Below are 26,192 nucleotides of genomic sequence, written 5' to 3'. Positions count from 1 at the left end.
GTTTAATTTTTCATTGGATTTTGGATATTTTTACTTAAAAAGTTGACCGATTGTTCCTGATGGATCCTGTTATTCCGCCATGATGCTGATAACTTTTTATTGTTTTTAAAAATTTATATCTGGACGTTTATTAATACCAACATTTAAATTGATTTTTTTGGAAGGAAGAACAGACCATGTCTCGTCTTGTATACGTACTGTCTTTGTGATTTGTGATGAATGTCGACTACCTGTATCCCGTTTTAAACCTGAAGCACGTGAGATTTATCTCATTGCATCATGATCATGCATTTTATTTCTGTAACATTCGTTTGGATCCTGTTTATACATTTATTATATGCTATTTTCATTTGACATTATTCAATTTGTATCGGTGATAACTGTATCGCCATCCATACTCAAGTTCCGATTTCACCAGAAGAGCCAATTTTACTGTTTATTGATGTTGACCCAGATTTATCCGTTGAAACCTTCTACACGTGTGATGTGTATTGCGTAATATGTTGACTGTATTGCTGTTGTGTTCATTCCGCCGTAACCTTTATTTGACTCCGTCTTTTAAAAACGTAATTATATTAACTGTACTGGTTTTGGTGATAACTGTATCGCCATGGTTTTAAAGAGTTCCAAGAAGACATATTTTAAAGAAACCCTGATGAATTTATTCTGTACAAAAACATTTTATCTTTAACTATATATGTTGATTTTATGAATCCAGATACTTTTCATGTTAATTTTGATCTACGTTATTTGTTTACTTCGAATATAAGCTAATGTGAACGTGTTTATCATTTAGCGGTGTGATATTTATCATAAATAAAACCTTATTAAATTTAAGAGTTTAAGGTCTCTGATGATATTATCAAATGTGTATTCAGCTTTTTATAATGATATCAGCCTGTCTAGTAGGCTGGGGGGGGGGGGGTGGGGGGGGCACTTCAAACTTTTTTTGGTAGGGGTGAGCAGCTGAGACATCAAGTACCTCACCCTTTTCATATATTTTGTTAATCAAAAATATATACCTTGTCATATATTTATTAACAAAAAAAACAGACCTATAGATATATTTCAATATTTTCCGCGCTCATCAAGCAAAAAAGTCGCAATAATATCACCTTCTTTTCCAATAAATTCGTCACATCTTAAACACTTTTTTCTTATTGCCAATTATACATCTTTCATTATGAAAATATTTCAATTCCAAAATACAATACATATAAAAGACGTTTGATCAGATCATAGATGGTATTACATCTGTGGTCAGATAAATGTAATATCACCCAAGAGTGTAAGACTTACACTGATTCTAACATGTTTAAATATTAATTAAAAACTGATAAAAAGTTTCATTGCTGTTCCCTTGTAAAGGACGCTGTCACAATGGAATTTCTTTAAATAATTGTTATCATGTTTTATGTATACAAACCCTTGAATGTTAATTAGGTGCAAATGTCAAAATAGTTGGATTTATTGCATCTATCACTGGCATCAGTGGAAATACCACATCAGAATAAATAGTGTTTAATTGGTTTGAAAAATAAGTGATGCATTTACGACTGTGGTTTAACCGCATCAAGAATAAATACGGACATCTGATTAGTTTCAGATACTTATGATATAATCAAGCAAGTGATAATATCAACCTATTGATATATTTAATCTGAATTTCTCACCCTTTTCATATATCATAGAGCATGAAAAAGTGACCTATTCCAGCGGCTCATCCCTACCACTAATTATATAGCAAGTGCCCCCCCCCCCCCCGAGCTAGTAGGAAATGCCATTAATGTGTGTGTATCACTGTAATTGTTTGTGTGAGAGTAATGCGTGCATAAGGTCATCCGAGGGAGGAGTCCGAGATGCCAGACTTTCGGTTTTGCAGCGTTGATACGTTTGTTTTAAAATGGTTACTAGAGTGTCGAGAGATTAACTTTATTCATGTAAACTTTCAATTTTGGAAATTATTATATACTGTATTTTTTTATAACACATAAACATATTGACCATTGTAAAAATTTAGTAAATTTTTGTTTTGGGGGCGGGATGTTATATATCAGTATGTATGGTCAGATTATGTTTCTGTATGTGAGAGAGAGTTGTTCCCCTTTTATCAGTATTTTGTATTTATGTTTGTGACGTCATCTTTGTCTGATTAAAATGTAGAAAATGAAAGCTGTGTCTTTTTATGTGTCCGTATGTTATCGTCTCCATCCATGCTACCAGAGCTATTCCCCTAGTCTGTAATATATCATACACTGTATACCAAATATATAAGCAACATATTGTGAAACAATTATTTATCGCAAGATCAAAATTATGCGGAAAAAAAAATTAATCAGAACAAATACAATAAATATATAAAGATGTAATATAAAGAACCTTTAATTCACATTCACACGTCAATCAAACACTTGAAATTCGCTAGCACAGGAAGCCTCCACAAGCAGTGGCACCAACCCAGTGGTTATAAATAAACTCATCATAGCTACCGGGATGAATTTTTTTTACGCCAGATGCGTGTTTCATCTACAAAAGATTATCAGTGACACTGGAAAAAAAGTTAAAAAGGTTTATAATAAAGAACGGTTATGAAGAGCATTGCGACCAAAAATTCCGAAAGATTCATTTTGCCAAATACAGCTACATGTTAGGTAATCAATTCAAAGGATTGAAAATATTACTATGATGTTTCGATACGACTGGATGAGGCATTCGTCTAATTGTTTTACTCTATAGATTATTGCTTATGGTGATTTTATGTAGATTGATATTGCTTGTAGATGAAAGATATATTTCTGCTGGACAGCTTTTGCTTTCTACAACAAGGCTTTGAGAAAATAAATCGAGAAAGACCTGATTTAGTCCGGACGAGAACTGGAATACATTATAATACAAATTCCTCAAAAGAAATAGTGTGTCATAAACATAAATTTCTTGAAAGAGGACCAATAATTTTAGAGTTTCTGAAGAATGTAAGTTAAATATTTTTTTTCTGTTACGCATTTGACGTTAAATTCAATTACAAAACATGGAGATACATGTAAAAAATAAAACTTTTATTGAAAAGACAAAAAAAAAAAAAGAGGAACAGTAAACAAAAATGAAACCAATTAACAAAGCCAACATAATTAAATTTAAAACAATTATATTATGACAAACAATTATCAAAGATACAAAAAAATCAACAAACAAACAAACGACAACAAAATATAGTCGTTACTATCAAATACAAGTCATGTAAGAATGACACTACAAACAACGATTGTAAATATAAAAGTTTTTGTTCTTTATTGTATGCAGTTTGTTTATGTATTGGTTGCGTATACAAATAAGAAGGTGAGGTATGCATGCCAATGGGACAAGAGACCAAATGACATGGACTTAATGTATACACTATGCACTTAACTCATTGTTCATGTGTGTAAACTAACGAATAAAGTTATTTTTATTTTAAACAAATGTGATCTATAAATTGTTTATTTCAGACATCAGCACCGTGTCTTTCGGGAAATGTACAATTTGATAAAAATGGATACCGAACAAAATACAACTTTGATGTCCATTCTCTATATAAAAAGAAATTGAAAAAGGTAGGTTTGTGAAAAACATTTGACTAGGCTGTACGTGAGCGTGCGAGAGTGAAGTCGTCATACATTTGAGTGTTCAGTGGGTTGCAATAAATTTATCAACGCAACGGGTGCTACATGTGGAACGGGATCTGCTTAACCTTCCGGAGCACCTGGGATCATCCCAAGTTTTTTGCCCGGTTCGTGTTGCTTAGTGTCTTTAGTTTTCTATGTTGTATCTTGTGTGCTGTTATATGTCTGTTTGTCTTTTTCATTTTTTGCCATGGCGTTGTCAGTTTATTTTCGATCTATGAGTTTGACTGTCAAAGTCTCTGTGGTAACTTTCGCCCCTTTTTGTCAGACGCATGTTCTTGTAGTTGTAACAAAATAAATGAATTCGTTTGTTCAAATTTTCATGAAATAGGAAACGTTGTACTTAAAAGATGTATATGCTTTTGACTTATTTTGTAAGTAATGGCTCGAAACCCGATACATTTTATCAAGCTGTCATTGATTAGATTAATAAATCATTTCATGCCGAAAGAAAAAGCATGCTTAATAACTTTAAATATGCAATAAATTTTGACCTCATGTTGAGAAGTTAATTTGTTTTATAGTTTTATGACCATTTAGGATACATGTGAAAATATAAACGCATCTCATACATTAACTCTTTGTAAAACTATACGTTGTTATGACTTCATATTTCATATGTCACTAGGGACTCTTTGGAAATGCATTACGTGTATTCTAATTTGATAAATATAATTTGTTTTTGAAGTTTTGAAGTGTGCATGACCAACATCAAAATGCAATTATATTGAGATTACAGATGTCTAAACCAGATGATGGATTATATTATGTTTCAAATGTCAAAATGTACTGTAATGGTTCTAAAAAGATTAATGCAACCATAATCAAATTATAAAACTAATATTGCGTTTCTGATTTTAAATCTTACGCACCGATTACTCATCTACATCGATACATTAGTTGCAAGTGCATTAGGTTTTTTTCTACTTTGTAAAACAACTGTAAGTACACAATTATAATATTTCACGCCGTATGAGAGGGTCTAGATGGTGTTTACAGAATAGATAATAATGGGGAAAAAGTAGAGAATAAAGTGCCATAATAATAAAGAATAGACAAATGGGGTGTAAAGCGTTAACAATAGAGAGATATGGAGTGCTTATACATATACATGAAGAATAGAGTAAAATTGGGTGCTAAAGCTATAGTAATATAGAGATTATGGAGTGCTTATATGGGGACGAAGTCCCCAATAACAGTAGAAAATTCAATAAAAAAAAAAAAAAAAAAAAAAAAATCGGGAAAATTTTCCCGATATTTTCATTGTACTAATGAACTCAAAATCATTCAATTTTTTTTTTGTCGCGTTTTTGAAATTCCGGATCTGCGCAGAAATCTACAATGTACTTCCTTTTTCCGGTCTCGTTTGTATGAAACTTTGAGTAAAACATATATATTTATCCGTCTTGTATAAAATAGGAAGGAACGCAATACCAATTTCATTTTTAATAATTCCTCGATATGAAAAAAAAACGTTACCTGATGATAGCGTTTCTTTGTTTACATTGTATACGACGTCATAACTTAAATAACGTCACAACTTAAATCCTAACAACAAAACCAAAATCCGGGAAACGTTACGGTATTTCCATTTCTTTTTTTTAACAAATATTAAAGTTGCAAAAAAATAATTCATACAGACTTCGTCCCCATTTACAGGTAATGCCTGCCTCATATTACATAAAGAATAGAGTAAAATTCGGTGCTAAAGCATTAGCAATAGAGATATATGGCGTGCGTATACATAAAGAATATAGACAATTGTGTTGCTAGCACATTAGGAAAAGAGAATTATGGTAAAAAATAAAAAAAAAATAAAAAAAATAATGGAGAATTTTGGGCAAAAATTATAAAGAATAGAGAATTATGGGCAAGTTTTATAAAGAATAGAGATTTATGGGCAAGTTTTATAAGATGGTAATAAAAAAAAATAATAATAAAATAAGGACCCCTCCAGACCCTCCCATTCGTGGAAGGACGGGTGGGATGTACAGATATAGATGAATGATTGTGTTCAGACTAACGTAAAGTATACATTGCATTGTAGATTGGAAATTGGTCGTCTGAAACTGGATACAACAGAGATGTAATAGATGCTCTAAAAAAGAAACCAAAAGAACATAAGGGCCCTTACATAGTTACATTAGTTGTGGTAATTTCTAAACTTCTTATTTTCTATTATAGTGATACTATATTAAAGTTCTGTTTTATTGATTCGACGTGCTCGTTTTATTGATAAATGCCGGGTGTGGCTATCAGAAAATATTTTTAGGTAAAATGATGTTACAGTAGTCATATGTTGCGTTATTATCCATAGAATTTGGAACTACTTTTTAAACTGTTTTTAATGCGCTTTAATGGTACGTGATTTAGACTACCAAAGGATTTTATTCGAGCGCAGCCAATGAGTCTTTTGTAGCCGTAACGCACTTAATGCGTTCCACAAAATTAAAAGTCCTGCAGTTCTTTTTCACAAACAATCTTACTATTGAAACTGGTCGTAAGTTATCCTTGCAAGTATTTTACTATATATTTTTTGGTTGAGAAAAGAGCCGCTGGTACTTTTGAAACGTACAATGTATTTACATATGATAATCAGTAACGTGTAAAAAACAATTACTTTTTTTTACAATTTACGTATTGTTTACTTATATACATACATTTTTATATGTGCATGGTTTTTCTACGAGGGATTCATAAATGACATTAAACACGATGTCATACATATAATTTTAAAAACAGAGATATTTTAAAAGAACAATTGATTTCAAAAACTAGTTTATCGTTCTTCTCAAGAGACCATATCAGAGATCGTAATTGAAAGTTTTGAAACATTCAACAGAGTAGATACCAATATGCACACTTAAAATTAAAACCGATAAGTTAGTAAGCTTCTGATGTTTTGATGATTCGGTTTTCAAATGTATCGACATTTATGCAATTGTCAGAAAAAAAACAAATATTATGGCAGTAGTAAAAGTTTCACATGTAGGATATGACATGTTTGTTTATTATAATTCTCTTATATGCTTAAATACGACAAACAAATTATGCGACATGAAAAACTATAACATGCGTAATCTTGTAAAGTGGAATAGTATATACATAATATATAAAAAATATATATATATGGTATGAATGCTAATGAGATAACTCTCCACAAGAGACCAAAATGACACAGAAATTAACAACATTACTATAGGTCACTGTACGGCCATCAAAAATGAGCAAAGCCCATACCGCATAGTCAGCTATATAAAGACGAAAAACAAATATGTAACACAGAAAGAAACAACAACCCCTGAATTACAGACTACTGACTTGGGACTGGCACATACATACATAATGTGGCGGGGTTAAACATGTCAACGGGATCCCAACCCTCACTTAACCTCGGACAGTGGTATACTAGTACAACATAAGAACGCACTATAAAAATCATTTGAAAAAGGCACTCATCAGATGGACAAATATAGAAGTGGACGTGGCAGGGAACTTATATACATCCCAAAAACAAAAAGACACTAGGTACAGAGCTTAGAGTACTCGCAGTTAACTGAAAGATAGTCCAAAGCCACTAACAACTGCTCATAAAAAAAATGCTTTTAAGACAAATAAGTAAGATTAGTTAAACTATAGTTTTAGATTCTTTATAATTTCAAATGAATGTTGCTTATATTTTTTTTTAAATAGGAGGCGCCGTTTGTTATAAATAAGACAGATAAAAATGGGAAGGAAGTATTTGAAGGATTCTGTATTGACATGTTCAAGAAACTAGCCAATAGTTCACAGCTACAACTAGATTATGTAATACGAAAACGGAATGATACCAAATATGGAGCCTGGAATAAGAAAACTAAATCCTGGGATGGTATGATATCTGAACTTATAGAAGGAGTAGGTAAACAATTAGATATTTCTATATAAAAAAAACATATGTTGATTATATATAATATTAGGTTGATGTCAGAAAATATCAACCTGTTTGTATGAGTCTTAGTAACTGCTGGAGGAACAAGCCGTCGGTGTTGACATAAATATCAATAAATTGGTCACTTTTATACATTTCCTGTTTACAAAACTTTGATTTTTTTTTCGAAAAACTAAGGATTTTTTATCCCAGGCACAGATTTACCTCGGCCGTATTTGTCACAACCTTTTTGGAATTTTGGATCCTCAATGCTCTTCAACTTTATACTTGTTTGGCTCTATAAATATTTTGATATGAGCGTCAATGATGAGTCTTGTGTAGACGAAACGCGCGTCTGTGATACCAAATTATAATCATGGTACCTTTGATAACTGCTTCAACGATTTCATTCCAAATACAAAAAAAAAAAAAAAAAAATGAATATACTCACAAATTGACACGATATTTTTTTTTTTTAGTGCCACTGAAATTGCTATAATTATGTTTGTTAAAATGATCACACTACATTAGTGTTGTTCCCTAATTAAACCAACCACAGTTTGTAAAGAAAAGTGACGTAACATCAGTGGGAAAGCCACACGTCAGTTCTGCGCCTCCTTCCATATGACGTAATGGACACGAATTCAAGGGCGACAATCGCGATTTTTACATACACGGCAACATTATCGCGCCATATCGGTCATTTGTGTACATCGTGTACGTCTGATTTGGACTTGCACGAAACATCCCTTTGTTACTTTATTTGTTAGATAAAGACAACCAGAAGTTCTAGTTGCTGTGTCTAGGTTAAGAGATTTTCTTATGAGACCTATTTTTCTTTCACTGTACAAACAAACTAAGGAAAGCAATAAAAAAACAATAACTATAAGTTCAAAGCTAGAATTTAAAGTTCAGTATATATTTAGTGCTGAAATCATCATAAGGACAATTATTTTGAAACAATTTGTTTTTATAACAAATGAACTAGGAACTTTTTAATCAATGGAATATACATATTATATGCGATTATGAATATTTATATGCAAACAAGAATAACAATATAAATATTGTCTTTTTTTCTCAATTAAATAGCTAACGATTAAAATTGTTCCAATATTTACTCATCTGAATAGTGCATACCGCGACAAACAAATATAGCACAAAACCGATTAACATCAGTGTGAGGCATATGTACATGTACATGACAAAATCCCATTCCTAAAATTGAGAATGGAAATGGGGAATGTTTCAAAGAGACAACAACCCGACCATAGAACAGACAACAGCAGAAGGTCACCAATAGGTCTTCAATGCAGCGAGAAACTCCCGCACCCGGAGGCGTCCTACAGCTGGCCCCTAAACAAATATCTATTATACTAGTTCAGTGATAATGGACGTCATACTAAACTCTGAATTATAGACAACAAACTACAATTAAATATCATACAAGACTAACAAAGGCCAGATGCTCCTGACTTGGGACAGGTGCAAAAAACGCGGCGGGGTTAAACATGTTTTTTAGATCTCAACCCTCCCCTACACCTCTGGCCATTATACATGTACGCCCATGCACCATCTGTCTTTCTTCTTTTCATTTTAAATAGCATGATGGTTACAAAAAAAACGTAAATCTTTTTTTGAGGGTTTAGTGGGAAAGTTAATCAATTTGTATACGAAAGTTGTAGTTTTTTCCTCGGAAAAAAACTATTAAGATTTATAAAATTACATGGAGGCAGTCATAATGTTAGTAAATATTTCATTTGGTGAGCATTTTAAATAGCCATTTTTAATCGATGAAATTCAATGCCGTTTTATCGCAGAAACTTAAACTCCATTTGTGGATGAGGATGGTCGATATCGGGTTTGAAACTTGATGAAATTTCCGATTGTCATTTCTACTATGAAATGTCACTGTTCTAATATTTGACGATACTACATTTACCAAAGTCAACTGACGTCTTCATGCTGGACAATTAAAAATCTGAGTGAACTTGCCTGGAAATTTTACGCTCATGAATGTAAAATGTTACTAGTTTGGTATGTATTAAAACTGGATCAACTTAAATCGCCCAAGTAGTGATAAGTCATACAGCACTCTACTTTTGTCAAAGATCGACGTATTTGGGTATACAAAAATCTCTGTTTCAACCATTGCTACTTGTATACAAGGTTTACATATCCAACAAAACAGTCCATACCAGGCTTTGTCAATACGAAATTCGGTCACAAATACCTTATAATGGAAGAATATAGTCCTCGGTATACAAACGTATCAATTTCCGAAGGCGCCGTATATTAAGAGTCTGAAATTTGTGGAATAGGTACAGAATTTTAACTTAAGTTGTTTTCTTTCCTCCTGTGTATACTAGATAACCATCTTCCGGCGTACTAAAGATTATATATTTTGTTGTTGAAAGCGTCATTATGTGATCAGCTATACACTACGTTCACAGAATAAACCCAGTGCGTTTCCTCAGATTTTGAACGGCATAATGTTATGGAGACAATATGTTTCTTAATTATCTTAGCTGTATTTGGCAAAACTTTTTGGAACTGTTTTCCACAATGCTCTTTAACTTCGTACTTTATTTAGCCTTTTTAGTTTTTTTGAGGATTCGAGCGTCACTGATAAGTCTTTTGAAGACGATACGAGCGTCTGTCGTAAATACAAAATTGATCCTTGTATCTATGATGAGTTTATTTTTAGCATTACATTCCCAATGTTATTGACAGACGGATGAATATGTTTCAGCAGGACCCAGTTCCTAACAGCAAAAGTAACAACAAATGTCTTAACTTAGTGAAGCATTTTAAAATGCTTTTAAATTTACCTTGAAAACGCCATATTTGACCAACGCAGCTGGTCAGTTGGTCGGTGCAATACAAATGACAAAGTAGACTAAATGTTCTAAAACATCCTCATTTTTAGTGTCATGTATCGCTACATGCAGTATACAAAATGGGACATAAACCACTAACATTTTCAGAAAAAAAAATTGAACATAATAATAATATCCTTCCATTCATTTACCAACAAAAACAATACCACAATTACTATACAAATATCAATGAATACCTATGCATATATCTACATATATGTGTTAAGCAGGTGAGAGTATGTTTCTCATGTTGTTGTTTAATGTTTGTCTCTTGATCATCTTAGGAAGCGGATATAGCTCTTGGTAGCATATCAATCACTGAAGAAAGGGAACACGTGGTTGATTTTACAAAGCCATTTATGAATACCGGAATTAGTATTATGATCAAAAGGCCAGACAAACAAAAACCAAACATTCTATCGTTTAAAGAGCCGTTTTCGAACAGTATGTGGATATGTATTATGTGTGGATTTGCTGGTGTCAGTCTTGTGTTAGTGTTAATTGGACGCTTTAGTCCTTATGAATGGCAAAATAATTCAAACACTGGCCCATCAGAAGATTTTAGTGTTCTTAACTCTTTATGGTCATCATTTGGCGCGTTACTTCAGCAAGGTTCAGATTTTCTTCCAAGGTAGGTATAAAGTTAAACCCATTCTAACAAAAGGACACACCACAACATCATCACTTTGACATCATATCTCTTAATCACTCCATTAATAGATAGACAAATTATGGATGAAGGAACTCTTACTTATAAAATAAATTGTAAGCGCAATAGTACTTTGGTCTGTATAAAAGCGTAAAAGTGCCGTTATCCGCATGATAAACCATTGAAATAATGATTGTTGACCATTAAGCTGCAATTGACATACCATGTATGCAAATTATTCTGAGTGGACATTGACTTTCAAAAGTCATGAAATTGTAATTTGTATTGTAGTTAACACAAATAGAAAACGCATCAAAAGTGCTATTCAAAGTCTTAAAATACTAATAAAATCAAAAGAAAAAAAAAGAAACCAACAGAAAAAAATAGAAACAGAAACAAATCTAATTAATTTAATTGATACTTATTATTAATTCCGCCCAATAGGTATCAATTACATTTATGAAATATATATCTATTTCAGTTCAATTTCTGGTCGCATAGCTGAGTGTGCCTGGTGGTTTTTCACATTAATCATAGTATCATCATATACAGCCAACTTAGCAGCTTTTCTAACAGTTGAAAAACTCAATATACCAATTAACTCTGCAGATGACTTAGCAAAACAGTCTAAAATAAAGTATGGTATCTCGAAGGGTGGTTCTACAGAAAAGTTTTTTAGTGTATGTTTCACGAAATAATTAAAAAAAAAGATGCACACTATACGATATTCGTATAATCTTTCGTCATTCACCAACAAAAGTAATAATGATATTTATTTTGTGTTTAAGTATATATATATAGTACACCGTTGTATGAACGTAAAAATCCACTTCTAAAGTATGTTTTGTAACACTTGATATTGTAACAATTTGAAAGTTCAAATACCTATCTTCCATTGTTTATGATTAAAATGTTATTACTAATAACATTTAACATAAAATATAAAGTATAAAAATAGGTCAAGACATTTTACTGATATTTTATACATAAATCAGACGTTTTTTCATTCAGAATAAATATTTCAGAATAAATATTAATTTTTGACTGTAACCGTCTGAGCAGCAAATCAGTCTTATGTGTTAAATATTGACATTTTACCATACACAAATAATACAACTTTGTTTATATCGTTTCTGATATTCATCTACCTTCTTGATGATTTATCGTATTTATTTCAGACTTCAAATGTCTCAGTTTATAAACAGATGTGGGAATTTATGGAGGCTACATCACAGACTGCTTTTGTAAACGGCAATCTGGAAGGTTGGAACAAAGTATTAGAAGGAAAAGGGGAATATGCATTTCTGCTCGAATCAACTAGCAACGATTATCGAAATCAGCAAAAACCATGTAAAACGATGAAGGTTGGTCATAATCTCAATCAATATGGCATAGGCATTGCAACCAAACAAGGAAGCGAATTAAGGTAATACACTATATCTAATAAAAAAATTCTTAAATTTTTAATATGAAAAATTAAGTTATGTGACATCTTTTACATAGCCCTAACCACAATAAATATGAAAACAAAAGACTAATAGTAATTCAGTCTTCAATAATACAAAAGCGATTCAACTACATGCCAAGCTCCAAATCCTTTAAAACTTAAACAATGCATTGACAAATCTAGTAAAAACAACCAAATATAGGACATTGTCCGCAAAGATTAACGTTAGTTTAAGTTATACGTCAAATGGGATTCATTTTTTGGGCTGATGTTTTCTACTATTAGACAACTATCAACCAGAAAACAAATGTCATAGATATCATTAAATTAATGTACAAACGACTTATCTATTGATTCAAGAAACAATGCCACGTACTTATGCCTTTTCTTAGTTCAGACACATATATAGATAGTGTCGGTCAAGTATTTTGGGATGATGATAGTACCATGTTGAATTGTTCTTTCTCATAAATATATCAAAAGTTTTGTAAGGAAAATCCTGGACGAGATGCTCATCATAGCAAAATATTTTTTTCTCTCACTGTATTAATGAGACGAGTTTGTAAGAGTTCTACTTATGAATATAAAACAAAAAGAGGTTTTACGCCAAATTAATATATATTAAAAACTTACTTTTGACCTTTTTGGTCGGTTTTGAAGCTATAGTGGTTTATTTTCTTCACATTATGACTTGGATTGAGAGTCGTTTAGCATTTAAACAACATTTAAACAACATCTTCTTTTTTCTATTTTCTATTTAACAACAATCAACCAAATTCAAAGCACAATCGTCCAGCACTTTGATGTTATCTGTTTCTATTAATTTATTGTTTCCATCAGTGTTGATCTTTAAATAACAACTAGAACACACCCGTGATATCGCAGGTCCGTGACTGAATTAAAGTATATAACTATGCGCAAGCCTTATTTTAGTATTAGTATTTTCATCTGATAAAGTCATGCCGATTATAAGATACAGTTTTCTCTGCTTTCAAATCTTTCTGTTTGAACCCGTCGAACTGGAACTTATCAATTATTGGTAATATTAATTATTTGGAAAACAAAAGGTCCTGGAATGGAGTATTTTTTAATCAACAGCATTGTCCTATATTAGTTATAAATAAAGTTGAATTCTTTGATTCTCTGTTTTACGTCATGCCCGCTAACAAATTGAATACTATACCTATACGCCTTATTTTTAGTCCAGATTTTTAGTATTCGTATTGTTATCTTAGAAAGTCTTACTGATTAAAATACAATAGGTAACAATATGACAATGATTGAATTTAGTAGTGTCAACCCTGTGATTATGACCCGTGTATATAGCATAATCCTAAATACACCGTTTGGTGGTGCGATTGTCAGATGCGGAACGTGCATATAAGGTAATAGATAACAGGTGAATATACTATTGGTATCGGTATCGGACTCGACCCGGAACTTCTTAATTATTGGCATTATTAATTACGTGGAAAACAAAAGGACCTGGAGTGGTGTAAATTTTAATCTACCACTTTGTACTATATTAGTTATATATAAAGTTGTATTCTTTGATTCGTCGTTTTTACGTGATGACGGCTGACAAATTGGACCTTGTAATTTTAGTATTATAGATATGTTTAAGCCAACAAATCTCAGATTATTTAGTTATGTGGTAAAAAACTTGATTAATATACCACATAACATACCATTTAAAGCAATGTTTTATTCTGGAAAGAAAAACTGCATAGGTCTAAATGTGAAATGTTGCTTTATTTCTGCAATCTTTTTCCTGTACTTAAAAGATGGACACAGATGAAAAAGCCTGCGTAAGAATGACATTCGGTGTCAAAATTGTTTCAACGATTGCAAAAGTTAATTTACAATAAATAACCTGAGCACTTTTTATTCAATTAAACTGGGTGAAAGTCTATCAGACTTAGCAATATATGATAAATTTTATATTTATTCATCTTCATTGTAACTCAATTATATCAAATGGCATGACATTTATGTCTGTGATTCAAGATGTGAAATAGCAAAATGTAGATATAATAAACTGTATTTGATAACACAATCGAGTCCTATTAAAAATCCTTTAAAAAATAACTTCGTTTGAATTAGAGACAATATGTTTAATTGATGTTCAAATCTCATACAAATTTCTAAAAAAAATATGCAGAATCTATAAATTTGAGATCCTGACGATCATTCTGGTATCGAAAGATCGACGATTGAGAAAACATGACGGTAGTAAATCAATACACAGAAACATTGTATCAAGAAACTAGTTTGGGACTGTGAAAAAACAACATATGAATGGTCGCTTCCAGCAAATTTTTCACGTATCTGATTTTATGATCATATTGTTTGGTAAGAAGCACGCCGCTGCTATAAATAGTACGTTAACATGCAAAAAGAGTTACGTTTCAATTGATATTTGCAGGCACAATATGATTGCCTTTAATTATGTTAAGGATGACAATGGGTAGTTAACATTGGAAACTGGAAGTTATCACGTTTTTAAAACAGAAACTAGCTAAGGACATTTTTACCACATGGTAGATTGTTGTTTGTCATTATGTCGTCTAATCTTTTAATTACCAAACGTGACTTATTTCCGATTGTGACTGTTTTGCTGAGTGTGAATTCGCATTACTATAACACGTGTTACGGTACTTGTCTATCCCAAATTCATGTATTTGGTTTAAATGTTTAATGTTATATTTGTAATTCTCATCGGATTTTGTCAAATGTGTTGACTTCTTTTCTATTATACTTATGTGTTATGGTAAATAATATTAATCACCGCATTCATTTATTAGATTTCATTTTGTTCAACGTAATCAGTGCGATATTTTACGTTTCAAGTGAAATTCAAAACAAACCGTACATAGCTTTATAATATAGTTAATTGCTGCCTTAGTTTGCTATTAATAAATATTGAAATGTGCATTGTTATTAAGTGCAATATCAGTATTTAGTTCAAATGTAATCTTGGGTCAGTCTTAGTTCTATCTTATTCATTCAAATGACGTCATTTTTCATTTTTTGATGATCTGTTTTACAAATTCAAATGACGTTATAATTTTTTTGTCATTTTTTACAATTTCAAATATGACGTCACTTGGCGTTGTGGTTTAAACATATTCGGATGTGTCTACATATTGTGTTGCAAATGTCTGGTTATGTAATGTATTTCAGTTGTTTCCTGTAATTAGTTAATATTTCAGTTCTATCATGTACAGCTTTTGTTTATTAATTTTATAAATTTACTGTTTGCAAAAGTATAAATTATTCTAAATGATAAGGATGTTCTGGTAACTAACAGAAAACCCTGGCCGTTTTTGGCACAACTTTTTTAATCTTTTAGTCCTCGATGCTGTTCGACTTTGTGCTTGTTTCGGCTTTCTAACTTTTGTATCTGGGCATCACTAGTAAATCTTGTGTGTATAAAATGCACTTCGGGCGTATTAAAATTTTCAACTTGTTGCCTTTTGTTGGCTGTTGTTCATGTGTTTCTTTGTCAATTGTATTCTCCAATTTATTTATATTGTAGTCCTGTAGTGTTGAGTTGTCATCTTAATGTTATATTTCACATGGCTATAAAAGGGGAGGTTTGGCATGCCACAAAACCAGGTTCAACCCGCCATTTTTTTCTTTAAAAATGTCCTGTACCAAGTCAGGAATATGGCCATTGTTATATTATAGTTCGTTTCTGTATGTATTACATTTTAACGTTGCGTCGTTTGTTTTCTCTTATTTTTGAGTGTAAATTCACATTGCGATAAGACGTGTCACGGTACTTGTCTATCCCAAATTCATGTATTTGGTTTTGATGTTATATTTGTTATTCTCGTGGGATTTTGTCTGTTGCTTGGTCCGTTTCTGTGTGTGTTACATTGTAGTGTTGTGTCGTTGTTCTCCTCTTATATTTAATGCGTTTCCCTCAGTTTTAGTTTGTTACCCCGATTTTGTTTTTTGTCCATGGATTTATGAGTTTGAACATCGGTATACTACTGTTGCCTTTATTTGTCATTGAAAATATAATTCGGATTTGTACTTCAGATAAAGACAAAAAGCTTTCTTCGAGGTTTACATTACGAAATTTTTTAATAGATATGAATACTCGAATTTTTGTTTGTATTGATATATTAAAGCGTTTATATTGCAGCCGTAAGTTAAACTTAGCTTTACTGGAAATTATAGAAAAAGGAGAACTTATTAATTTAAAACAGAGATGGTGGTACGATAAGGGACAGTGTGGTCAATCAACAGCAGTAAGTTAATGTTATAACTATTCAATATTAGAGCATTTGCATTATTCATATATTTGTTGGCGTATCCGTATCGACGTATCGTATAACACGTATATAAGGAAAGGATAACTTAAGTTAAGTCAAGTTAGTCTCGATGAAGATATTTTATATAAATGCATTTATTTTTTATTTATTTTTAATTGAGGTCGTGGGTAAATCGTCATTTTATACAAATCTGCACGATACGTTTACGTCATCCGTGTGAGTATCTATGTACGTGAATAATGTTCTTAATGGTTATAAAGCTCTTCAACTATTTGGGGTCTTCTAAACCATTGGTTATCAAATATTCGGCTTTGAGTTTTCCTGATAAAATTAAATTCAAAATGCTCTTCAGACACACGAAATTTATAAGGTATTAATTCCATTTTTTCTAATAAGTCAATGGTATTTGGTATGCAGTTCTATTATTATAAACGTTTGTCATGGCACATTGACATTGGGTACATTGACGTTGTATAATTTGCATACTGTACAATTACATATAGATGTATTTTAATTTGAACATTGCATCATACTTTCCACATAGCCATAACATATCTACCGTGTATTGATTGAATACAATTAAGGTCTTCCCAAACTTTCATTTGACAGGTAAACAATATTCATGATGTGAAATTTTTAGTTAAATAATGGTGGAAGCTTCATCTTTTAACTTGTCATTTTTCAGCAAATTGATTTCAAAGGAGCTTGTTTTGGTCTTACAAGTACCTACTCATACGTTTTGTATCATGAAAAAAAAAGAGATGTTGTTCCGTTGCAAACGCAACTGTGAATGCATCTGTTGATTGTTTATTCTTAACAACATGAGAACGACAATATGCATCATACGAGTGTTATGAAATAATTATTTAAATTATTTTTTAGTCAGTGGGAAAAAAATCTTTATCGCTTAGCAATGTTGCTGGAACATTTCACATAGTCATTGGAGGTCTGGTTATAGCAATGATTTTTTCAGCATTGGAGTTTCTCTTTCACCATAAGAAGAATCAACGAAAACAGAGCAAGGTAAATAACGGCAGCAATAGTATACCGGTGTTCAAAAGTCATAAATCGACTGAGAGATAACAAATCCGGGTTACTTATTAAAACCAAGGGAAACACTTCAACCAGGAACACCAAAGTCCAAAAATACCAAACGCCAACACACATTGAAAACTATTTGATAACAACTGCCATATTCTTGCCTCGGTACATGACATTTCTATAAACAAAAATGGTGGCTTGCATCTGGTTAAAAATCTAGTCAAACCTCCCATTTTTGACAATGTTAAAACAATCGCTAAAATTTCAAAAGTACGTGAAACAAAAACATACGCAAGATCATTCATAACAGAGAAATGCAAACACAAATAACATAATAGACGACACAACATGCAAACCTCAGAACAACAACGAACATATTCAATCAACGACATACACCACAGGATGTCAAAAACATTTCCCTGCGGACGTAGCTTACATGCAAACTCGAACTTTACACAATTATTTTTACAATATTCGTGCAAAACAATTTCATGACAATGATGTTATGAAAAGGCAATCATAACTATTTGGATTACAAACGATAAAAAATAGCTGATTATCCAATCGAAACCATAACAGAAAAATCATAAATAAAACATCGTCTATAGTATTTTAAATCCTTTCAGACTAAAACGATTATTAAATATCAAAAGTCCTTTTGGTGAAATACCTGAAGTTCCTTCACATGTTTAAAGCAGTGTATTTGCAATATTCATACACCAATTGCATTTATTGTTGATGTTTACATCATATATATTGAAGTGGCATCATTGTGACATTAATCATAGACATGACCTTTCTTATACTATATTAGCAACTTTTTAGCTTTAAATTTGTTTTATGAATTAATTCCAATCGTTCATTACATGTATTAATTACTTTGTCTGTAGAATTCTTTTTAGATTTCTTTTTTTTTGTTTTGAAAGGGAAGTAACCCCGTTATGCCAACAATAACAACTTGTTAGCTTTAATTATGTTTTATGAACTTATTTCAACCTTTCAATATCAATTTCGTCGTCTGTTGAATCCTTTCAGATTTTCCTCAAAACCATGTTGTTTTTGTGTTTTGAAAGGAAAGTAACTGCTTACTAACCCCATATGGTAACTAACCTTGTATTTTTAGGACACCCTTTATCAAATATACATAGTCACCACGTATATTCATTCAAGGTAGCACAATACAAAGATTGTTTACTTTCCAATCACTAACCTTTAAAATGCTGTAACTTTCTTATGAATGCATAAAAAAATAATAAAAGAGGTATATATTGATAGATAAAAGATTAATCTTTTAAATGTTTGCAATATTTTTATTATGCAATCATTATGTAATCAATTATCATGTAATCTCGGTCAGTTCACCTGAATGAATTTAGCTCTATCATTTTTTTAACTACACAGAAAATTTTAATTAAATCTTAATCAACACATCATGGGCTTCAAAAACGTGTCTCAAATTGTCCTTATGGTATTCAATTCTCTCATAAATTTCTAATTAGTGTAAACATCCTAACCACATAAAAGAAGATCATGTTTAATTAGGTGTAAAATTTGTTCTATACATTCTATCTGAAATCTGAGACACCCTTTTGTAGATAATGGCCATAGGAACAACATATAATAAAATCAACCCTTTAGGAATACATATGCAGTAGCGAAGTTCAATTGAAAGTGATAAATATTTTAGACACAGTTAACATTATAATTGGTTACATAAGTGTTGCATAATACTAACATTGCATTAATTTGAAAGAGTAATCTGTTAGCTATCCATTACTACCACTTTTATAAGTTTTCAAGTATTATTAAGAAAGTTACAGCATGGGAGTTTGAGTTATAAAATCTTTGTATTGTGCTACCTTTTCCTATCATATCTCTATAAATCTATAGGAGGTAAGATATTATAATATTAAAGGAATAGTCTTGTGATTAAATAATTACAAATGTTGAATGTTAATTTACTTTTACAATCGTTAATATGAAATTTTGTTTTCAAACTATGTTCCAACGTCATACTACATCGGTATTTATGGCACGCGTCAAAACTTTTGTAATGCTGTATTATGTAAATAATGTAATCCGCTTGCACACACGTAAATATCAAATTTATTTTTATAAATGGCAAACTAGTAATCTAGATAAAATATAGAAATGGTGTTTATCTTCTAAAAACAATGATGTCTTTGCTAAGATATTGTGGCCATAAATTGGTCACTATACAATATTTTCAAATTTGAAAGAAAAATTCTGTGTTTCAGGTTATTAAAACAAATTTAATAACAGACATGATGGATATTGGACATGTCAGCATGGAACGGAAAAACGATGAAACGCAACCATTAAAACCACCTAACATAAATGGTGCAAAAGACAATAAAGGAGTAAGTCACATGCTTTATGCATTAGTTTTAATCATTATTATTATATATCGTTTGTATACTGCACACATCCGGGTGTATGGCTACTGAACGCACTAGTTGTGTTAAACACCAATCCAGAACAATGTTGCACAAGACAAAGTATTCAATATTAACAGTTTGAATGTAGACATACCTATATGTTTTGAACTCATATTTCATTGATTTTAATTGCAAAATCAGAGACAAACCTAAATAGTCAAAATGTATTCTTTAGGCTATAAATTATTATATACTTTTCAAAATACACTGCAAACACGTCTGATACGCGACCTAACTTTTGACCAGCAAAGGGATATATGTCTAAGATTATTCATTCCGAAGAAAAAAAAAACAAAATGCTATTTCATAACTGTTTAACGTTGCTTCTATAACATATTTCCAGCATACTATAATTTGTTGCGCTTTAATTGACACATTAACTCATTTACAGATTTTTCAAAATGCTAGCAAGACAAATGTTTGTTTTGCTTTGTTTTGTATCAATGTTTGCTCAAACATTGTAATTAAGATTAACATCTGAAAACAACATAAAAAGTGGATTTTAATTATACACTATATTTAAATTTGATTGGACATTTTAAAATAATAAAATTTACCTATACACAGGTTTAACTCCGCCTACTTATATTGTTTGCAAATGTTTATCTTAATAACAGTGCTTGAACAAACATTTATATAAAGAAAGCAATCAAGTCAACCAAGTCTTTGTTTTGCTAGCATTATGAAAGAAGCTGTAAAGGAAACAATAGTTTTAACATTTTTTTTATTCGAGCTTTACTGATAAGTCGTTTGTAGACGAAACGCCAATATACACACATTTCAATCCTGATATCTATGATGAGTTTATTAACATACTATTAAATATTGCTACAAAACTCAGTATATTTGATTACAAGTTCACTAGTACTGTTAAAGTTTACCATTAAATCACAAAGTATGCATACTTGGTCCGTCGACATAATGTTGATTTCATCAGATAAAGAAGAAAATCTGCACTAAATAGACCAGTTGTACAATGTTCACGCTATACAACGCATCAAATAAATGTCGCCTAAAATATTGGATAGACAACAGTAGCTACATCCAAATCATACTCACGGTGTACAATCATTCTTCACGTAAACATACATACATCAATGGTTCTTATCTGTACTTTTGTGTTACATTCAAATAAATTTCTTCGTTTTTAAGTGCCACATTTGTATCTTTTAGATAATGTTTTACTTATTATTTGTCAAAAGGGTATCATTTAAACGTCAAAATTACAAAATATATGTTATTCAATAGCATCCATGCCTTTGTCGGGTAAGTGTATAGACTGTATGTGTAGCGTAGATAAACTTACTTAATGTTATACATGTAACCTATTATCAAAATGTATGTACGGTTAAACACCGTGGAATCGAAGGACACATGTGTTCACGCATCTTTGAGTCTGTTTTCAAATATAAACTACAAAGATAAACAAATTGAGTTATCCCTCTTCTTCCAATTCTTACTATTTAAACTTTTTCAAACACTTAATACTGATCTCGTTTTTTGCATGTTATACAAGTAGATAATACAAAATATGTATTTCCGTTATTTATCGGACTCTTATAACGACTCATTTGTGAGAGTTAGTTGCGCGACTAATTAATTGCTTGAGTTTCCCTTCTAAGTTTCATAGCAAATTCTGTTTAGTTTAGGATGACTTAAAGGGTCACTTTTTGTTGTATTGTTATCAAATATTAAGAACAATAAGTAACACTAGATATTCTGGAGAAAATATATTTTTGCCACACATTTAGTGTATATATCAATGTCTGAAGACACTGCATTACTATATCTGTGTTTTTAAACGTTTATAAGTTCTGACATAAATAGGTACAAATATCGTCGATATCGTTAAGCTGTTTTCAGAAAGATGTTTTTTTTTATATTTTTGACCGCCAATCAATTTTACTTTTTAGGGTATGCTAACTGTATTTAAAGAACAGAATAATTCGGTTTGTGTGTTCTAGTGTAAACAATTTCCTCTTGTATAACATAGATTTATGGAAGCCTTTGCATGACACCCTTATCCAAAAGTTAATACCGTAGTAAATACCGTAAATTATTTGTTGTCATTCGACCTTAATATTGTTTAGCTTTTATGTTTATTACTTTGAAATGCATACAACGAACAGATAAAAAGAAGCAATAATTAAGCTTTAAATATCCAGTAAAAAAAAGAATTGGCTTTGTATTGCTATGTAGAATAAAGTGCTAGAAACTGTTTTTTTTTTTATTTATCTTTGTTTATATAGCATAGGATATGGACGTACCTTTTAAAATCAATGGTAGTGTGTTTATTGTATTTCTATTATTTGTTTTTATCGTAGTTTACATGAATTACATGATCTGACAGATTTGCTCTTTTTCTCCAAACTGCCATAAACATTTTGTTGTATATTATAACGATGAATTATTTAAAGAAACAATATTAATGTAAACCATAACTTAATGGTATCTCACAATTAGAACATATACATTAAGGTGCATTTGATTGAAAATTGAAAAAAAACCATAACGGTGATATCCATGGTACCAAAAAAAAAAAACTGTATAACAAATTGACAAAATTATTTTCGAAACTGTTAAAATATATTGCATTACATTCAAAACTCGGTTTTGGAGTGACAACTATGTTATGTACAATATTTGAGTTCTTGCCAATACCAGGTATAAAACAGCATCTGTTAAAAGATTTTTGTATGAATTAATTATTACATAGTCAACCAGTGACTAAAAGGTACTTGTGTATACATGGTCAGAGGAAATGTCAGATAGAGATTAGAGCTACGTGTACGTTCACACTAAATATACAGATAATTGATCGTATATTTTCAATATTAAGGCTTTGACCGCATGTATAATATATAATAGCGATCCTAAAAATTATTCTGATAAAATTATTTTCTATCGAACATAAAACTTCAGATTACAAAAATGTTATCAATATTTTTTTCAGTATCAAACAACAACAACATCGCCTTCAAACCTTATTATGTTCGACTCAATCACAGAAAATGGATCCACAATGCTTTGAAGAGGTGCATTCGAGCACCTAAAGGACTTATAAAAGGCCAAAGATGTTCATCCGTATGATGACTGGATCTGTTTATCAAATCTAAAATTTGAATGGTTATTGAATTAAATGTAACGTGTGGTCTATATGTAACACCGAAAACAGTTCATATTGAGTCTTCACAACAATTATGTTTATATATGTGCACGAAGATTTAAGTTCATCAACATATTTGGAATTTATGATTTATTGCTGACGTAGCACAGCTTAACATTACTATTGATTCATGATTTCGACATTTTGTTTAAAAAAAAACAGGAATAAAACTCCACTGTTTGTTTTTATTACAGCCGTCGAAACCATACAAACACATAGACCCTCATTTTAAATGATGGAGCATTTTAGGCGACGTGAATCAATTCAATTGTTGAAATTATGCGGAAAGAGGAAGATATACCACCTGAGAAATCACCTAATATGAAAGCATGTGTTAATTTTATTACTATCACTGGGTCGATGCCTCTGCTGGTGGACTATTAGTCCCCGAGGGTATCACCAGCCCAGTAGCCAGTACTTCGGTACTGGCATGAAAATACGGATTTTTATTGTGTTATTAAAATTTGCTGTTACAAAATGATAGAAATTATTATAAATTAAGGAATGCATCTCCCTCTTGCAAAGCTCTGATTCCTTTCACGGATTTGGCTATACTTTTTGGACCTTTTGGATTATAGCTCTTCATCTTTTATGTAAGCTTTGGATTTCAAATATTTTGGCCACGAGCATCACTGAAGAGACATGTATTGTCGAAATGCGCATCTGGTGCAAGAAAATTGATACCGTTAATTTTATTACTATCACTGGGTCGATGCCTCTGCTGGTGGACTATTAGTCCCCGAGGGTATCACCAGCCCAGTAGCCAGTACTTCGGTACTGGCATGAAAATACGGATTTTTTTTGTGTTATTAAAATTTGCTGTTACAAAATGATAGAAATTATTATAAATTAAGGAATGTATCTCCCTCTTGCAAAGCTCTGATTCCTTTCACGGATTTGGCTATACTTTTTGGACCTTTTGGATTATAGCTCTTCATCTTTTATGTAAGCTTTGGATTTCAAATATTTTGGCCACGAGCATCACTGAAGAGACATGTATTGTCGAAATGCGCATCTGGTGCAAGAAAATGATACCGTTAATTTTATTAACACCATGACAAAAGAAAACCGGCATAAGAAACACAACAGCCCAAAAAATTAAATAGATAACTGGATTAAGCAGACAAGTCAGTATGCTAAGAATGATGCAATATCACACTCTTAGAACTACGAGACAATGGCGCTTAAAGAGCCGTCTTTATAATATAGTCACAGACGTATGCAATTTATCACAAAAAAAAAGATAGTAAAAAATCATTTTGGGTGTTGACATTTAAGTTTTCATAAATCCTCACTACCTGCATGTCTAAAAAGATGTAAAGAAGCTCTGCTAAGCAGCATGACATTCATTATTGACAATTAACATTCAATAGACGTGAGTGTTGGTTTAGTTTCCAGAACTGAGGATTATAAAACATCGATATGAATTATATATTTATGTTGTGCAATATCGTGCAGATAAATACATGAGGTTTGACCTGTTTATATTTTCGCGATTGGTGTGTTGATTGATCAACGTGATCAACGTGTCCAATGAGCAGTAGAATCTGCTGACCTGTACTGTTGTTTCTCTGATTTTCTTTTGTTAGATATGGAGTTGACCGTTTATTTCCAACATATGATAATAAAACAGAAGATGTGGTAATGAAACAACTCTTTACAAGAGACCGAATGACACAGTAATTAACCTTTCGGCCTTCAACAACGAACAAAGTCCATACCGCATAGTCAGCCTCAAAAGGGTACGAAAAGCGGATGTTCAACAATTCAAACGAGAAAACTAACGGCCTAATTAATGTACAAAAAATAAACAATAACCCCCCCCCCCCCCCAACTGGGAAAGTGATGTAAGTGTACAACATTAGAACTCAAAAGATCAATCAGTTGAAAAAAAAAAAAAGGCTTCACTCATCAGAAGGATTCAAATAGAAATACATCTAACAAAAACACAGAGATGACGTGACCAGGTATTTATACATCACACATTTCACTTTTGCCGCTTATTATCTTTATATTATTATTTGTGGTCAATTTTGTTCTATATTCCAAAATTATGGCTGGATTCTAACTAGCTATATAGATTACCATAAACATGTGAAAGAAGAGTCCTATAACTTTTGACCAAATTGATCGACTGCAATCAATTACAGATTAAACAAACTATGAAGCTAAGCCATCGAACGCAAAATAAACAAAAGTAAACAGTTATCACAAAAAACACACACATTAAATAAAAAATCTTAGAAATATAGGAATATGGACTTGATATTAAATTGCAGCCTCTCTGTATGACACAAACTAAAGCGTTGTAAAAAAAACCCATAACTCTTTTATCCAAAAAACATATACCTTGTTACTTCAAAGGCTTTTAATCAGTACCAGGAATAATGCTAACATTTCTAACTTGTCTAAATATGAAGAGTTCATCAAAACAAAACAATAAAATATAAGGTTATTAACAGCTGGAGAATGTTATTTTCAACAAAACATAGCTATATAGATATCGGATGTGAATGTTTTTTGCTAATTTACCTACGCATCGTTTATTTTGACAGCTCATTCTTTTCCATTAACAACAACAAAAGAGGATCTTTACCAAATACAGATATTAACGACTTATATTCGTGTCGAAGGCATACACATATATACATTTTACAGGCGACATCAAATTTGGTGGTTGGGTAATTGTTCTGATTACA

The 26,192-nt window shown here is 31.4% G+C and overlaps 1 protein-coding gene across 3 annotated transcripts in view; it reads left to right on the top strand.

Moving 5' to 3' along the window:
• Positions 1-23,668, top strand: part of LOC143085622 (glutamate receptor 3-like) — a 50,744-nt gene extending 27,076 nt beyond the window's left edge. Inside the window, exons 7-19 of one of the 3 annotated variants that reach the window (XM_076262080.1) lie at positions 2,781-2,972; positions 3,486-3,590; positions 5,707-5,811; positions 7,353-7,556; positions 10,733-11,079; positions 11,579-11,777; positions 12,276-12,523; positions 16,698-16,803; positions 17,710-17,850; positions 20,127-20,249; positions 21,576-21,593; positions 22,241-22,276; positions 23,281-23,668. In XM_076262080.1, coding sequence (XP_076118195.1) covers positions 2,781-2,972; positions 3,486-3,590; positions 5,707-5,811; positions 7,353-7,556; positions 10,733-11,079; positions 11,579-11,777; positions 12,276-12,523; positions 16,698-16,803; positions 17,710-17,850; positions 20,127-20,249; positions 21,576-21,593; positions 22,241-22,276; positions 23,281-23,358 — 1,902 coding nt within the window. In that variant the 3' untranslated portion in view covers positions 23,359-23,668. The remainder of the gene's footprint in view (positions 1-2,780; positions 2,973-3,485; positions 3,591-5,706; positions 5,812-7,352; positions 7,557-10,732; positions 11,080-11,578; positions 11,778-12,275; positions 12,524-16,697; positions 16,804-17,709; positions 17,851-20,126; positions 20,250-21,575; positions 21,594-22,240; positions 22,277-23,280) is intronic. The other 2 variants (XM_076262081.1, XM_076262082.1) reach the window with 2 other exon arrangements.
• The last annotated feature ends 2,524 nt before the right edge of the window (positions 23,669-26,192 follow it).

Source organism: Mytilus galloprovincialis, chromosome 8 (assembly GCF_965363235.1).
Source record: "Mytilus galloprovincialis chromosome 8, xbMytGall1.hap1.1, whole genome shotgun sequence".
In the NCBI taxonomy this organism is placed as follows: domain Eukaryota; kingdom Metazoa; phylum Mollusca; class Bivalvia; order Mytilida; family Mytilidae; genus Mytilus; species Mytilus galloprovincialis.
The sequence above is the reverse complement of the archived record's forward strand: the minus strand, read 5'-3'. Positions and strand labels throughout refer to the sequence as shown.